Source organism: Hetaerina americana, unplaced genomic scaffold (assembly GCF_022747635.1).
Source record: "Hetaerina americana unplaced genomic scaffold, ioHetAmer1.1.p SCAF_4, whole genome shotgun sequence".
In the NCBI taxonomy this organism is placed as follows: domain Eukaryota; kingdom Metazoa; phylum Arthropoda; class Insecta; order Odonata; family Calopterygidae; genus Hetaerina; species Hetaerina americana.
Genome location: NW_027286985.1, coordinates 16,535,489 through 16,552,855, shown reverse-complemented (window position 1 = coordinate 16,552,855; position 17,367 = coordinate 16,535,489). Strand labels below are relative to the sequence as shown.

The window sequence follows — 17,367 nt, the reverse complement described above, 5'->3', positions numbered from 1 at the left end:
CCTAATATGAGTATCAAAATACACTACTGGTTTCACGTCCTCTTACATGAGGAAATTGTATGTATACATTTTAATCAAATAACTTCACAATTAAAAAATGGAGCTCCCACACATCTGATTATATGTATGTATATGTATGTATGTATGCATGTATGTATGTATGTATATATGTGTGTATATATATATATATATATATATATATATATATATATATATATATATATATATATATATATATATATATATATATATACACACACACACACACACACACATATATACATATATCAGAATTTATTTACTTTTTGGTGTCAAGGTTTGGTGAAACTTCCTTACTTTCACCTTGGCAGTTCTCACTATTATTCTTTTCACTTAGCTCTTCCACGTTTCACTTGTCATGATACCAAGTACTCTTTATTATTTAATGATACAAATTTTGGCTTAATATGCTCAATAAATACACATACACTAAGTCTAACGTTTACCTTCTAGTTTGAAAACAGGTCAACAAAATCTATCTAAAATTTTTTCATATGAAAGGTGATGAAAAGTATAATACATCAAGGAAGAGGAAATAATGTGAAGAAAAATGAATTGTTGGCAACACTGAATTGAGTGGTGGAAAGAAGCTGAGACCTAAGGCTGAAACGGTGAATGAAGATTGCTGTCGCTAGGAACGTCTTGGCTCCAGTTTTTGTGATAAGCTGGTGAGCACCCGCTGATTGTCAATAGCCCTCAAGCAACGGATGTAAGAACGAATTTCTCCCTCACTCTTGGGTGATGGTGGCTCCACAACTTCAGTGGAAAGTTGAATTTAAAAGTAAATTTACAGCTCAAATTAGATTGAAGAAATATATATAATGATTAATATAGGCATCTACCTATCTATGATATTTACACAAAATTAAGAGAGATGATAAAAACTGCATTCATTAGTTTCAAATAACAATCAAATACAACCTTCACAGCTTTATATTAACTCTAGCTGTCAATCTACATAGGCATAAGGATGGTTGAATGGTTAACTGATATACCATGTAATAAATAAGTATATCACTGATTAGGCAACTATTTTCTCTAACCACCATTTGACCTAAAACCTTATCCAGTCAGATAGTAAGACAAAGATGTATCAACTACCAATGCTTGATAAAATTTCAGGACTAAAAGCTTTTTTCATCGAGCACACACAAATATGTCTATTGAATATTAGTATTATTTATGCTAAGTTCCATATGATTGTGCTCAGAAAGCTTATGTCTAATTTTTGAAAACCTAACTAAAACACTGGTCAAAATACCTGGCTTGATACTTACCAAAGTGTCTGGTTCGGCAATGGCGAATTGACCGCAATGTTTGAGCTAGCATATGCATTTTTTCAAAATTCACCAAACCACCCAGGCAAGTTTTATTTCCCTCATGAGTAAAAGTCATATCTGAAAAAAGTCACGCATTCATTGTAACAGCAACATGTTGAAAAATTTCTAATCATAAGTAACTTATATAATAATAATATTACTTATAATGGGTAAAGCCCATATTCAATTTAAACAAGAATGTAAATAATAATAAAATAATACATATTAAAGATGAGTTTGAATATAAGTAAACCTTTGATATAAGATTAAATTGGGATGTTGCCAATGGCCATTAATCAATTAAATTTTTTTGAAAACATCCCTATCTAATTTTATTTCCCTTTGGTCTTACCTTAGGAACCAATCAGAAACATTGTAATGCCAAATAATGCATTTATGTAGATATACAACTTGTATTTATAATTGCCAGGAAGATATTTGCTTATTAATTTGAGACTAAAATGTACCAAGAATTGAATCACTAAAGGAAATTCAAAGTATAACAAATAAGGGCATAATTACTTAGAAGTACATATTTTTAAATGTTTTATCTGACTGAAATTTTGAGATAGTGGGTATTATTTTACAATTGCAAAATTATTGAAAACGAATGTTTCAGGAGGGTAAAACAGGTCATCATCCCTAAAACTAGACTTGTGCTGTTGCACATCCATAGCGACATAGAAATTAATATTTAAATAATTACCAATAAATTTGCAAAGCATGCATAAAAGATATAAGACATCTAGATTTTGTCATGTACATAAGTATGAACTAATATTTTTTTAAATAATAACTTTTTGGAAAATATTTAAGTTATTATTATTTAGCAGCCTTCCATTTATGGTAAGTTTGGTATGGGCTACAACTGAATATGTCTATCTTTCTAAGTCTTGCCAAAACTCAATACTATAATAAACTGTTCTTAAATTCTGCATACTTTCTCCCTTTCTTCATTCCAGCCAACTTGCCTATTGTATACTAGGATTATATTATATTAATATATTAAAATGTAATGAGAGGCAAATAATATTTTTAAATATTCAATGGTTATATCAAAGGCTATGCATCTGAATTATCCCTGAGGTGAAAGCTAGCTGCACTGGGTGGTAGCATAGTACAAAGGTACAGTTCCTAGCTACAGCCAATTTCAGGGTGCATATGAGTATGATGCATGATGAGTATGTTATAGTATTGGTAGCATGGTTATCTCGCTGAGCTCAGTATAATGAAGTACTTTACGCCACAAGGATTATACTGTTGCAATAGCAATTAGATGACAATATCAAAAATAGTGGCCATTGTGCCAGATTTGACTTCAAAGATCTAATTAACTATGTGATCTCAGATATTTTTGGCAAGAGAAAGGAAATTCTGCATGCAAATACGCAATATCAGGGTATAAATCATGAGCTACCATTAGGGTCACCATCCTTAATAAAGTGACATTATGCCTGGAGGATCATTTCATGGGTAAGCCTGTCTACCCCTGCAGAAATTATTATCACCATCATTTTATAATATTCAGTTAGTTGTATCCCCAAGGTTTATTATTGCAGTGACAGCTCTGAGTAAGGCTGTATAGTGTCAGTTCTTCATGCTTAATTTGATTGCCTTCAGACTCTTTTCATGATTGAAAATACAAATTTTTATGGATACCTAAATACTTACCTTAATTTTGTTTCCTATGTTATATAAAAACTTGCTATATATATTTATGCCTTCCAAATATGAGCATGTGATATGATATGAGATAGTTGGTATAAAAGAGAAATCTATCTTTCAGAAAAGTTACTTTGACAAAGAGACAAAGGGAATCGTGTTGGTATATACAAAATTTTCTCTTACCCTTTAGAAGTAGAGGCATGAAAGGGACAATAGGAGGAGCCAGTTTTCCCACTGACAGACGATAGGCACGGTGGTTTCGACTAGGATCTATAAGTGCCTCAAATTCAGTAAACATTTTCCTAAACTTTGAGGGTATTTTCTCCCATGTCAGGGAAAGTCTTGACACAGCCATGTTACTCAGTCCCATGACAACAGCAAAAAAGGCATTTAGATTTTGGTACTCCTTACAACTGAAATGAATTAATATAATTGAAAATTAATTGAAAACACTATATAAGAACACAAAATATTACCACCAAAATAATCATTACATAAAACTGTTTCAAATTCTCAGCATGGATTTAGATCTGAAAGGTCTACCACAACTGCCATATGTCAGGCAATCGACAGCATGCTTAATTCATTAGATGCTAAACGCAAAACTCTTGGAATGTTTTTTGACTTGTCAAAGGCTTTTGATAATGTAAACCACAATAGACTACTAATTAAACTCAATAGAATAGGAATTAGAGGAATTCCTCTAAACTGGATGAAGTCCAATATTCATAATCGCACTCAGAAAGTAGTGTTATCAGTTGATGGGTCAAAATATTCATCTGGAGCATACCAAGTTAACAAAGGTGTTCCACAAGGCTCAACCCTTGGGCCACTCCTCTTTCTGATATACATCAATGACCTACCTAACTGCTTACCAAATAATGATGGAATAATACCAGTGTTGTACGCTGACGACACTAATGTAATAATATCAACACACTTGCAATAAACAAGTAGTGTACAGACAACCTTCTAGACTTAAATGTAAATAAAAGTAAAATAGTATACTTTACACGCAATAAGAATGTGTCAGATGATCTGCTGATAAAAATCAATGACCAATCAATTGAGCATGTGACAGAATGCAAATTTCTAGGTATTTCTCTATGTGCAAATATTTCTTGGAATACTCATGTTAAAGTCCAACACAAGCTCAGTTCAACTTGCTACTTATTAAGACACCTGCATGAAACTACAAGTAAAACTGTACTACTCAATTTGTACTATGGGGAAATTTATTCAAATATAACCTACAGTATAATATTATGGGGATCAGCTGCTATTTCTCAAACCATCTTTAAAATGCAAAAGAAAGCTATTAGAATCATCACCAGGAAACCTCACAATGCTCCATCAAGGCTCATTTTCCATGAATTAAATTTGCTACCACTCCCGTGCATCTACATTATGTTTTTGATTCTATATATGAAAAATAACATCGGCAACTATTCTCTTAACTCTGCCTATCATCATCATTAGACCAGAGGCAGGAATGACTTCCATTATGGGAATATAAGAACTAAAGCATTGAAATTAGGACCGAATGAAATGGGCATCAGATCATATAACAAACTACCCCAAAGTATCAAGGATACAAAGGGAACTGCTGCATTCAGGCATAAATTAAAAAGATATCTACAGCGCAATATGTTCTACTCGGTTGACGAATATCTCAACAATATTCCCAACCAGTAAGTTCATACTTTTAGTTTCTAGCAATGGTCATGATCAGATTCATGTTAGTGATCAATGATTTTTCTGAATTTGATATTGCATGTGCATGTTACAGCCAATGTTCATGGGTTTGTACCAAACATTTATGTAACTATGAGCATCATTTCTTTTATGTATCTTAATTGAGCCTGTGTCTTTGCTCCTCTTTGACGTGTCATATCATGTACATACACCACCCACCTGGTATTTTTGTATTGTGATCTCTGGGCAAATAAAAAGTAATAATAATATTATCCAAAACGACTCAAAAATAGCCTTGGAACTCAAGTATTCACTGCATCCAGTGAACTAGTAAGGCTTTACTTGAGCTGGCCCTACCCCTTCTTTCCTTTCCCCTCTTCATAAAGAATTTAAGAATATCATTGCACCCATTCTACAGAGTTCATAAATGTAGATAATTTTTGTTGCATATTTCATACAATGATGGTGATCTGATGGGCATCTCTTTCATTCATACTGTCTCATAAGTACATGATGTCACTAGGTACAAGGGAGATAAAGACTCTCCCAGATGCAAATGTTTAGTTACACCATAATTATTTCAACTTGAACCACTGATGAGCAACTGATGTAAGATATAATGTTACAATGAGCCTTTCTGGGTCCTCCACAGCCAAGAATGGAGCAGTGAGAAAAAAACTCTAACCCTTAAAAGGAAGGAATGCTACCACTTCAATAATCGATTGAAATGTTAATTTGATTATTTGGGTGATGAATTATACTAAGTGATATCTCCTTTGCAATACTCACTATGCTGCTAGTTTGATAAATTTGCGCAGTAACTGCACTCTTTTACCCAAACTTGGAGTCATACAAAGCTCGGTAACAACCCAGTACTGGATCTCGTTGAAGCGTCGTAGAAAAACATCAAGGTTTGCAGTGATTTTACCAAAATGATGTCTTCCAAATGTGTGATAAACAAGCTCATACTTGATTTTCATTTCAGCAATGACAGTCATGGAAGGAAAAAAAAAGTTTAATTAAGTTTATGAAAATAATTGGCTTCATAACCATAAAATATTGAGAGAAGCCTCAGTTACACAAATATAGAGTAGACAGAAAAAAGTCACTCTTTAGTTAAAAGAAAATATTGGATCACTCTGTTATAAGTTTTCAAGCATTTTAAATGAGGCAACTGTGTATTTAAACATACAAATGTAGCTTTACAATTTATTGAATTAATATTCAATAGAAATACATTGCAAAAAATAATTAATTATAATATAGGATATAAACTCAGAATTATTTTAAATGAAACCCAAAGAATAACTTTGGAGATGAATTTAATGCAATTTCAGTGAAATATGTAAGGTATATTTACCTCATGAATACAGCAGAAAAGATTCCAATCAAAAATTGCCATGTGAAAAGCAAGCTCCTTTGTGCTAAACATTTCAAGATCAGCCTGCATACCCTCTGTGGCACATTCTTGCTCAGGCAGACAAGTCTGTTGAAATGAATGTTTGAAAAATAATAAATATTTATTTCTAAGATATAATATTTCATACTTTCACAAAAATTTGTTGCTAAATATCAGTAAACCAGATTATATGCATGTATCAAGTATACAAGGAGGATGAATTGAAATTTATTTGCTTAGATAAGTAGATATGCCCAAATTGCTAATATTTTGTGAATATGCTACTGTTGGAATACTACTAGCAAATGTAACATTAGTTAGAATAGTACAGTAATAGTAACTGCTTTTAATGAAAATGTTAATTATCAGGAACCATCTGCTGCAACAAAGTGCAGCCTCCTAAGATAAAAGTTATTTTAAAAGTTAATAATGAATAAATACTCAATATTTAATTCATATTTGCTATTACTAAACTCATTGCTGTCTGCAAAAGACTATTTCCCATAGATTTAGTGGCATAAAATATACATGCATGTAAAGGTTGAATAGAGTTTCTGAATTAAAAATTTTTGGCATACATAGTTCAGAATCTTATGAATAACATAAATTAATCGATTCATCTCCCAGCATTCAATGGAAGCATAATGCTAGTCAAAGAAAGACTTCTTAGAATATTTGTCATTTAATTTTTGGTAGATGCTATCCAGTATATTTTTGGATTCATTCATTTACTAGAAAAATTTAGGAACTGAAGGAAGAGCAAACTCCTTCATAAGAAAAGCCATCCATTGGGATGATTAAAGGGGTATTGGAGTTTGAACTTGCACTCACCCTCATAGTCATTTTAAATACTAATGACAAGGCATGTCAATTTTCAAATATACTTCTGCCAAAACTGCTCTAAAGTTAACTAATTTAGAAACGGTAAATAAAATCTACTTTACTTAAAATGTGAGGTGTGTAAAGTCCTATAATTATGGTCACATAAAATTTTATGAGGGATGATGGGCATTTATTGTTCGCTATAAAATGTAGGAAAAATAAATAAAACAACAGTTATAAATGCCTATGAACTTACTAAGGCATCCAAATGATCCTTTGGAGAGATGAAGATACGCCCATTCACACTGAGTCCAGTTGGAATGCTCACATCATTATCTTTGAACAAAACTCGTTCGCCTGAAATATAAATATCTCCATTTAACCAAAAACAGATAAAAAATTTAATTTTAAATCACTGCCACCAATTGAGTTTTATCTCTGTCATTTAAGAATTTATTTTCAACTTCTATACCCTCATAGCTCTAGGCTGATGCTTGAAACCTCTTTTTTTCCTCATGAATACATATTGTAAGGCTGGTATTCATAATTTTTTATCGATCATACTTTATTATGCTTTGTGAAGATAAATCTATTGATATCATTTCTACCTTACTTTACATATAGCCAGAGATTACAAACATTTCTTGTTTCATATTATATAGATAATTCAACATAGCAACATGAGAATAGATGATTAAGGCTGAGTTCATTCTGTTGTATAGAATATGAGGTCTGTCTGGAAACTATTCAAATATGCAATATTTTGAGAAAAAAGCCTACCTAGAACAATAAGGCTTTAGTGCCCATTGAAGTACTCCCCTTAAGACCTCACATGCATCTCAGCATCTCTCCCTTTAGAAAGGAAGAGACACATCTTTTCTTTATCTTAAGAAAGTTTTTCTTTTGATTGTTAACTATTGAATTTACATATACATATAATAGAAGGCTGACTACCAGTTTTAAACATTTTCTTTCCCACTATAAGTGACCCCAAGAGTTGGTTGGTTAAGTAATAGTGATTGAGGAATTGACTTATCCATATTGCACAGTTTAGTGGATGAACGACTAATTGCAATTCAAAAAGTCATTCATCCATTATACCTAGTTCTGCATAGCCCATCACCTACTTCATTAAATTAGATGCCAAATTGTCTTATTTTAAATTTATTAACTCAGTAAACAATCATTTTCTCACATAGACTTATATCAGTACCATATAAGAAGCCTCAACATTATCATCTAAATTACCTGACGATTTCACCTCAGCCAGCACCAGATCATCATGAGGAAGGCCCAGTTTATCTGCTGCAGAGTACTTGATTGTCTCTGCTGTGGTAGACAGAGGAAACCTCAATGTGCAGTATGTATGGTCAGCACAATAGACTCGGAATATTACTGGAATATTGAGATATCAGTCAGTTACACTTGAGGATAAAAATGAAATTGGGCAAATAATTATGGTGATTAATACCAAAATGGCATCTTGGTTGTTCAACTTAAACCATATTTTTAATTCTCTGTCAATGGGTAACATGAAACTACAGAGAAATTTTAGAGGTAAAATCAAACCGGGGATGTTATTTTCCCTGGTTTTTATGGGTTCTTCCTAATGTTTTGAACTATTACATTTCCAGACAAAATCAACTAGGAGTGTAGAATATTTAAATTTATTCCCCAACATTTTAATATTTAGTATGAAAATGATGAATACAATGTATAACTGACATGAAATTCTACTGAAAGTCTACATGAAATATGTTTGCTCTTAACATTTGGTTGAATACTGATTGGCAATCCTAAGCCCATAAGACTGAAACTGAGACATTTATCAATGAGAGACTGAGATATTTATCATTCAATCATTTACAGGTATCTCTCTGCCTTCAATCTATTTAGTTATGATATCCTGAATCTGAAAACATGAGGATAGCATAGCATGTATAACATTTTATTTATGACATTAAGTAAACATATGTATTTCTAATTGACAAGTGCAGAATATTGCCCTTTTCATTATTTCTTTACCTGATATACTCATGGTAACATTTTTAGGTAGTATTTATGATAACCATTACACTGGAGTACAACGATACATGAGTATAACAATTCATGCTACATGAAATAGGTGACAGTCAATGAAAACATGTCTAATTCATAAAACTTTCTTTACAGTTTTGCAACACATTCATCAATTCTAATGATACTCAGGGATTTGATAGTCCAGTGGGTAGAGTGCTTGCAGAGTGTTATTGACCAGAAGGCCCAGGTTAGATCCTGGTGATACCTCTGCACACCCTCAGCTTCACCCAAGCAGTGTGATTTTTTGGGTAGTAGACCTCCCTAGGAAACCATAGGTTGCACGAGAAAAGGAACTAGCCCCTATACCCTGATATGTGAATTTCACTGCTGCTTTCAATGCTGCTGCATACTGTTGAGCTTAGTACTAATTGAGCTCTGCAATCAAAAATCAAACCAACTTTGTGGTTGATAACTGTGGCTCAGTGATACCTTCAACTAATTTGAGAGAATTTTGTATCTAAATATATGCTTACATTCCTTCAGTCAATGGACTATTAACAGAGAATTACTTTCCATGATGATCAAGATCTTGTTTTATTTCCTTCTGATGTTTTAATTATGTTGAATATTCATTGGTTTAAGTACATGTAAGTTTAGTTCAACAGAACTTATCAGATAGAACATGTTTATAAAAAGAACTGATAAAAAATGAAGCGTTTTTAGATGCTATCTATGCGATGTCTTCATTTGTAGATCCTGCCTTGCTATTATATCCACCGTAACTTAGTCAAAAGTGGTGTTGAAGTATGTGACAATATGGAGACTGGGCAGTGTAGAAAATTATAAGAGTAACTTAAGTATATGATGTTGATTCACAGATTCACATTAAAAGAAATTCATAATTTCATAAGAAATATTGAAAAGCTTAAGTTGGATCATAATATGGGATTCCTTCATAGGTAGGTATATTTCACACAAGTCTAAAGATAAATATAATTCCATCTTACTGTCATCATTCTGTCTAATAATAATTCCTCCACATGTATCATCATCATCATCCTGAGAGGCTGAAGCTTTGGCTGCAGTGGGTTTCCCAAAAAGACTGATTGGCTGACCACATGGAGGAAGTTTCCACTTCTGCCCAGCTCTTGCATCTCTCTCAGATGCATGCCGCCGGAGGCAAGACATCACACGTTGCATAAGCTTTGTCTCTGCCCGCAGAGACTTCCACTTTGTGCTCTCTTCTTCCACCTCTTTGGCAAGCTCCTAGAAGTATGTGCAATAAATAGCATTTTATGTTCACTATCATTTCAATATTACACAGTCTTCCTTATGATATATTTGAGGGTGCTGTTCTGCTACAGAGTTTAAATACAGCATTAAATAATATTAATATAGCTGATATAAAGTTGTGTATGTACCTTGCTTTGGGCTTCCTAGTTTAGTAATTACACTTGCAAAGATAATAAAAAAAATATTATAGCCAAATTTTTTAATACTTCAATGCTCCTCCACAATCTATTAACATGGAATATAAACCTGGATTTGCTGCCTAATATTACAACCCTTTGTTTTTTAAAAAGTCTATTTATTTATTTAAAAGATAATTAATTTTTTATTCTCCTACACATGTATAAAAATCTTCAACATTTATTTGGCAAGAAAAGGCTTACTATGAGCATATCCTGAGGGTACTTATTTGATATATAATATTGTTGGACGTATCTATACTTATCACCCAGTTACCAATATGCCTGGTCAGACAGGGTCTATGCTGATCAAGTACATACCTGAAGAAATTGAAGAGCAGCTGGATCATCAAATACTGGATTTCTTATTGTTGTGACCCATCTATGAACAAATTGGACAACTCTTCTCTTGCATGACAGAACAAATTCACTGTCCTGGTTAGGGGATTCTATATGGTAAGTACAAAATCGTTAAGGAAAATTTCCTACTTGATAGTCAATATGAATATGTGTATATCAGAACAGTTAAAATTGGGTTCAACTCCTAGCATTAGCTGCAAAGAGTTTTCAAACAAATTGTCCAAATAAAATTGTGGGTTTCAGGACATAAAACCACGCTCGACAAATATGTATGTTTTGAACTGCATTTGTATTTCTTGAATTGTACATTCATTACTATATATCAAAATGGTTTATGCGGATCAACTAATAAGACTTGCATGCTTTTTACAAAAGGAAATACATACTTCCTCTTAGGTATAACCATACTGATTAAAACGGTGCCAAATGACCTCCTAATCATAGCACTTATTAACATTTAATTAAGTAGTAATGAATAACTCTGAAATCAGGAACTCTTTTTTTTACAAAGGCTTCTGTATCAAACCAAAGTTTAAAGTGTATCAGTAACTAAATTGATATTTTGCATTTGATAGATATTTCACTGCTACACCATGACAGTAACACGAAACACAATGACTGCTATTTATATTCACCTTTTACCCATATTAATTACAGCAGGGTGATCGTATTTCCTTTCTGTTGAGTTAATTTCTGATAATATGCTCTCAGTTCCCTTTAGATATTGAATGAACCATTTAGAATAGGTGTTAAGAAAAGGATATTGTCTGCTAAGCTCAGTGACTAGTTGATGGGTGGGCATGAATATGATGTGTGTGAGGAGGAAGTCATCAAGGAAGGGGTCCGCTGAGATGTGGATGGAGGATGGTGGGGGTGCCCGGTCATCATTTGCATCATCATCATCATCCTCGCCATCCTCATCATCGTCCGCACCCCCTTCCTCATCCTCATCCCCCCCAGCACTACCCCTCGACCTCTTGCTCACGCCGCGGCCATCCAGGCGTGTCTCCAGCAGGTGGTCCAGCATTTTCTGTGGTGTCCCAGCCATTACTGTGTACCTGAAGGGTGATGGAAAACTGCATATTGAGTGAAGGAGTATACAGAAAAGATGCATTAGCAAAGGCAAAGTAAAAATCATAGATCCATTGCATTGGCTTAGAATTTCAATATTCTGAAAATTAAAGTATGGTAAATGTCTTCTTTTTGGGCCACTGTGGACTATGGTTGGATATCCAAATGATCATTTGATTCAAAAACATTTCTGCTCATCTTGTCAGGGCTATAAATTTCATACAAATATTTTGTATACATTTAGTAATATGTTTTATCTTACAGAAAAAGTGCATCAAGGCAAAAAAATATTTTTTAACCCATAGTATTGTCATATATCAATAAAGCCATCACAAATCAATCTATAGACTTTTACCTGGAATTTGATCACTGCATATTATTGTGAATTTAATTTTCACCTTATTTGCATGTATACACCTTATTTTTATGCAAATTTTTTATTGGTCTGCCTTCTTAGATGAAGTAGACTAGAAAGGATCCATTCTCCTGTGTTAATGTCTCCCTAAATTTTGTTTTTCTGAAGAGTCCAAACGGTAAAAAGATAAGACATGTGTATTATATTCCAAATTTTTATCATTCACCCTCTGTAGAAACCAAAAATGTATAAAAACTAGCCAGTTAAATTGAGTCTCAAAAGGGAAAGCTACTATAATATTTTTTAACCCTTTAAAAATACACCAAATTTTGTGAAAAAAATATTTCCACTAAACTGTGTTGCTCATGAGTACAATTCATATCTACACCATTCACAAAGTTTGATATCCTCAAGAAGTTTTCTCATGAAAATTACAAAGATGGTACCGAAGAATTTATTTTTTGGGCTAACATACTCTTTCAATTTAAAATTTGGCATTTCACCATGTTGAAGTAGGTTTTTGACAGCGACTGAAAGCTTTTCATACAATTATTTCTGCGCATTTCTAAAATAGATCTGTATCCCAAAAACATATCCCTTTTTTCTGCTCCTTTCAGTTGGTACCCATACTCATGCTATTCATATACATGTAGGACATCTTTGTGTTCCTATTTCAGCACTAAAATAAATCCTTCTTCTCTTTCTTTAAACACAGCCTTAGCATCCTGCTCCCTTTCAAATTCTCCATTCTGTGTTCTTGCCATCTTATTTCCAGTAATGGTTTCAACTCTTCCCTCCCCATATCTCTTCCACCACCATTTTCCCGGCCATCTGCCACTCCATTCCAATACCTCCTACCCTCGCCAACTATCTTCATCACTTTTCTTCATTTTTATTCATTAAGGTCTTTAAAAAATAACTCTTGTCCAATGAAGTATCTCAAAAATATGATACTATTTTTTGCATCAAAATCTTTTCTAATTTTTCTAACATCATTTCTGAAAAATTCCTTGTCACAATTCCCCACTTATTTGTGAAGTCTTCATTCTTTAATCTCTTCCAGACTTCATCTCCTTACTACTGAAATCATTTTCAGCCAAAATACTGCTGCAAAGATTTGAAGTGAAATAATTCTTCCTCCATTCTTCTTCCCTTGCATTCTGCAAATTATCCAATAAACTTCATCCATTGAGCGAAAGCACAATCTTTAAGATCTTAAAAAAGTTAAAATCTTTTCTGAATCAGTGAGGCCATTCATTCGAGCAATGCATCCACATGAAATGTCAATACTTGATAAAAAGCAACATTTAAAAAATTGTGCTTCCAATAGTTTCTAATTAGAAAAGTAAGAAGATAAATTGTTTTAGTTCCTAAGGAAGATAGGAAGTAAGTAATTGTAATATTATGGATATACATACTATTAATATCCAATTTTCAGCTCTTCTCATTAGGCATTCAAATCATAGCCTCCTCACCATAACCATATAGTGTCAGGATATGAAAGCACATACTTTTACGAAATAAATTTTGCCATGGAGGGATTTAAGGACCTCTATCCTGAAGCGTTTGCAATTCGCAATACTGTAAACGCTCCTTTTAAAAAATTCCACCGTCTCAACTGAGGGTCACCAGCGTGAAAATCATGAGGAATACCATCTTGAATATTTTTGGTTGCAAGGAAACTTGTGCATGAAGAAATATGTTAAAATTAAGTTGAACAGAGAGGAACACTGACGACAAAGACGAGGGGAGGCCAAAAGTGGTAGTTGATATTCATGTACACATGAAAGTTCGGCCGATGAAAGTTCGAAGTTCGTGCTTCCAAATGAAAGACGAAAACAATAATGATCACCTTTCTCGACAGTCGGTGAATCATTCAGAGAGAGTTTCCTCGTCAAGGTTCCACTGTTACTGGGACATTCTTCGGAGACGTTTTGGATCGACTTTTGAAACGAATGCAGTGTTTGAGGCTAGAATTGTTGGACAGTAAAGAGTGGTGGTTGTTGCACGACAATGCACCGTCTCACAAGTCCATTTTACAAGGGAGTTTTTGGCGAAACGACAAGATTTCGTCATCAATCACCCAGCGTACTCACCTGATCTGTCCCCCCAGGCTATTTTTGGCCGCCGAAACTCAAATTGAAGTTGAAAGGACAGCAATACACTTCAGTTGAGGCGATTGAAACGGCGGTGACCAAGAAACTGAACAGTATTTCAGTACAGGCATTCCAGAGGGCGATGATGGACCTGAAGATTCGTACTAGGTGCTGTGCTGTAGGTGCTGTAATATTTACTGTGGGGAGATTATATAGAAGCCTGATAATAAGTAGAAGCCATTTCATTTTGTTCTTTGACCTTTACGTATCTAGTCGTGGAACTTTTTGAATACACGGTGAATGATATCTGGAAAGGGCAGAAAAAGTGGATGGAGGAACTAATGAGACCCATTGAGTGCTGATGACTGTCATAGTGAGAACGAGAGACTGGTGGGAAAGCGGCTTATGGGAAAGAGAGAATATATTTTTTAGACAGCATGAAGGCAAATAGAAGTTACGAAGAACTAGAAAATGAAATAAAGCAGGGCAAACAAGAAGAAGTTCTCGCGAAACGCAGAGGATAATAAGCATCAGGGAAAAATTCAAAACCTTCCTTTAATGGATAGAACACCATGAATGAATGAGGAAACTGCAGCTGCAAAAGCTGCAACTTCTTTCTCTTTCCTTTCTCTCACTCATTCCTCTGAAACTTTCTCCTACTTGTTTCTCTGAAGAATTGTGCACTTCTCTCTTGTACCTCTTTGGTGATTCAACTCCGATTCATTCTATCAACATGACCATACTAGAAAAGCACACCTCCTCAATTATTGTCTCTAACCGTTGCATCCAAGTTCTATCATGCCCCACTCGTTCCTCTCTCTATCTCTTTTATTTTTCCCCACAAACAGTCCTCCCCCCTCTACCTCCCTACCCACTCCACCTACGACCACAGTTAATCAACTTTGTACTTATTCTGGTACTATAAAGTTTCACCTCCATGCAATTATAAGAGGAGGAGTGCACCTTTATAAACTTCCATTCTTGCTACATTAGACAAACATTCCATGCTATTCGTACAACCAACAATCTTTCTAAAAGCATTTGCAAGTTTCTTTACATTTTAATATATTCAACCAAATTTCGCGGACATTTTTTTAAAGTTATCCACATGTTCTACTATTCCGCGGTTTATCCACACCATGCAATTAATCTTCCCATTATTTTGATCCTCAATATCATCCTGTTGTCTTACTGAAATCATTTAGAACCTTCTGTAGATCCAGTGAGTTTCCAGCCAGCAGTAGTGAGTTAGGCAAATGAGCATTTATATCTCCAATCATGACACATGCTTGTGTATCTTAGTAATATCCCAAAAAATCCATCAAAATTTTTTACAACTTTTGTGACATAAAACATCTTTGTTTCACGTGATACTTTATTTCAAAATTGGCATACTATATAACGCCTTATTCGATTTTACGCTATTCGTAATGTAAACATCCTTCGCTTCTATACCATTTAATTTCTGCTCATTTACTCCATATTCTTTCTAAACCTATAATTTCTTCAATTTTTCCTGTTCATGGCTTCATTAAACCAATGAATGCACAAGAAACTTTCTTTTGTTCGTCAAGTGGTTTCATCAGTAGACAATTTGAAGTACAACGGATGATACGATTACCAATTGCCTGACACAAAACCAAACTTAAATTTCCAGGTTTTGTCGCATTCACATTTTGTCACTATTTCAATCAACACAATGGCCTACACTAAAAAAGCAGACAGCTCTACAACTCTTACACTTCATTTTATTTCTCTTCCCTTTATAAAAAGGTAAGCATAAGGTGAAATTTATTTAATTCATTTGCAACAGCTTAACTACGAGTAGTTTCTCCGCCCACACAGTTTGCATTTTTTCAAATTTTGATATTGTGAAAAGGATCAAGGATTAATCTGATGTAAGAAGCCTTGTGATTATTTCACTGAATTTTTGCGGATATGCCAGGAAAAGTGATGCCTTTTAAACGTTATTTCAAAAGCTGACCCTCAAATACTTAGTAATTAGAAATTTAAATGCCTTTGAAATTTCTTTCAGTAGAATAAAACCCTAGCATTTTCTTAACTCTTCAATTTTCTTGGTTCCACTCTAATAAACGAACCTTAGTAAAAATGTATCTCTCATTGTCATTAAACTTTCTGTGACACAAAAACATGAGTTTCAGAAAAGGTGAAAGGGCCATCATTGCTGGTCACAGAACTCCAAATTCAGCACATATTAGACTATTTAATAATCTACATAAAGATGCAATCATTGAGCTATGGTCAATAGTTCTCTAACTTTGTAGAGAGGTAATTTTATCACGACTAAATAAAACATGAAAGAAGGGTTCGAAGTTCTGATACTTCTGCCAGTCTATGTTGTGGTTGTTCTTGAGAGCCATTTAATTAGCTGTGTTGGTTTATTTGGGAGGTGATCGAATGCTTTAATGACAAATAATTCATTGACATCTGAGAGAGAGAGAGAGAGAGAGAGAAGGAAGAGTAGTGAGAAATCAGGCGTCGAGATTACTTTGATATTCACTAACTCACACTGCCACATATAGTATTTCATCTGACAGAGAGGGTACTCCACTTCAAGTGATCTTTGCACTCTGTTAGAGGCCATACTATCACATAAAAATCACTTACTGATGGGATTCGTGCCCGGCTCTCGGCGTTGGAGGCAATTATATTAGCCATCCTTGCCATTAGATATGCAATCCCCCCCCCCTGCGTTCAAGAGGCGATAGATTGGTTGCCCCCTATTTCTCCACCTATTGGTTGCCCCATAATTTGGATATTAAGGTTGCGAGGAAATCAATCACTTACTTGAAGTGAGATCGAGGTACGGCCGCCGAAGCGGAGATCTTCTCCAGCACGAGGACATCGTGGCCGTGCTCCGTTAATCGGACCGTGTTGGCTTCAACGTCCCGTAGAATTCGATCGAAATCGTCCTTATCCACTCTCAGGAAGTGACAATTGCCCTCCCGAAGGACGATTGTCGCGGCTCTATCCTCAGGAAAAGAGACAATGGAAAAGTTATATAAGAGTCCGGAAATCGTCTCAACTTCATCGTTAT

At 34.3% G+C, this 17,367-nt stretch overlaps 1 protein-coding gene across 1 annotated transcript in view; it reads right to left on the bottom strand.

Annotated features, from left to right (window-relative positions):
• Positions 1–263: 263 nt before the first annotated feature.
• The window catches only part of Epac (Exchange protein directly activated by cAMP), a 368,014-nt gene continuing 350,910 nt past the window's right edge, over positions 264–17,367 (bottom strand). The window contains exons 11-21 of the mRNA XM_071589665.1: positions 17,118–17,297; positions 11,552–11,845; positions 10,749–10,887; positions 9,966–10,224; positions 8,188–8,334; positions 7,196–7,296; positions 6,079–6,204; positions 5,508–5,686; positions 3,207–3,436; positions 1,317–1,436; positions 264–795 (exon numbers count right to left, since the gene is read on the bottom strand). Coding sequence (XP_071445766.1) covers positions 671–795; positions 1,317–1,436; positions 3,207–3,436; positions 5,508–5,686; positions 6,079–6,204; positions 7,196–7,296; positions 8,188–8,334; positions 9,966–10,224; positions 10,749–10,887; positions 11,552–11,845; positions 17,118–17,297 — 1,900 coding nt within the window. The 3' untranslated portion in view covers positions 264–670. The remainder of the gene's footprint in view (positions 796–1,316; positions 1,437–3,206; positions 3,437–5,507; positions 5,687–6,078; positions 6,205–7,195; positions 7,297–8,187; positions 8,335–9,965; positions 10,225–10,748; positions 10,888–11,551; positions 11,846–17,117; positions 17,298–17,367) is intronic.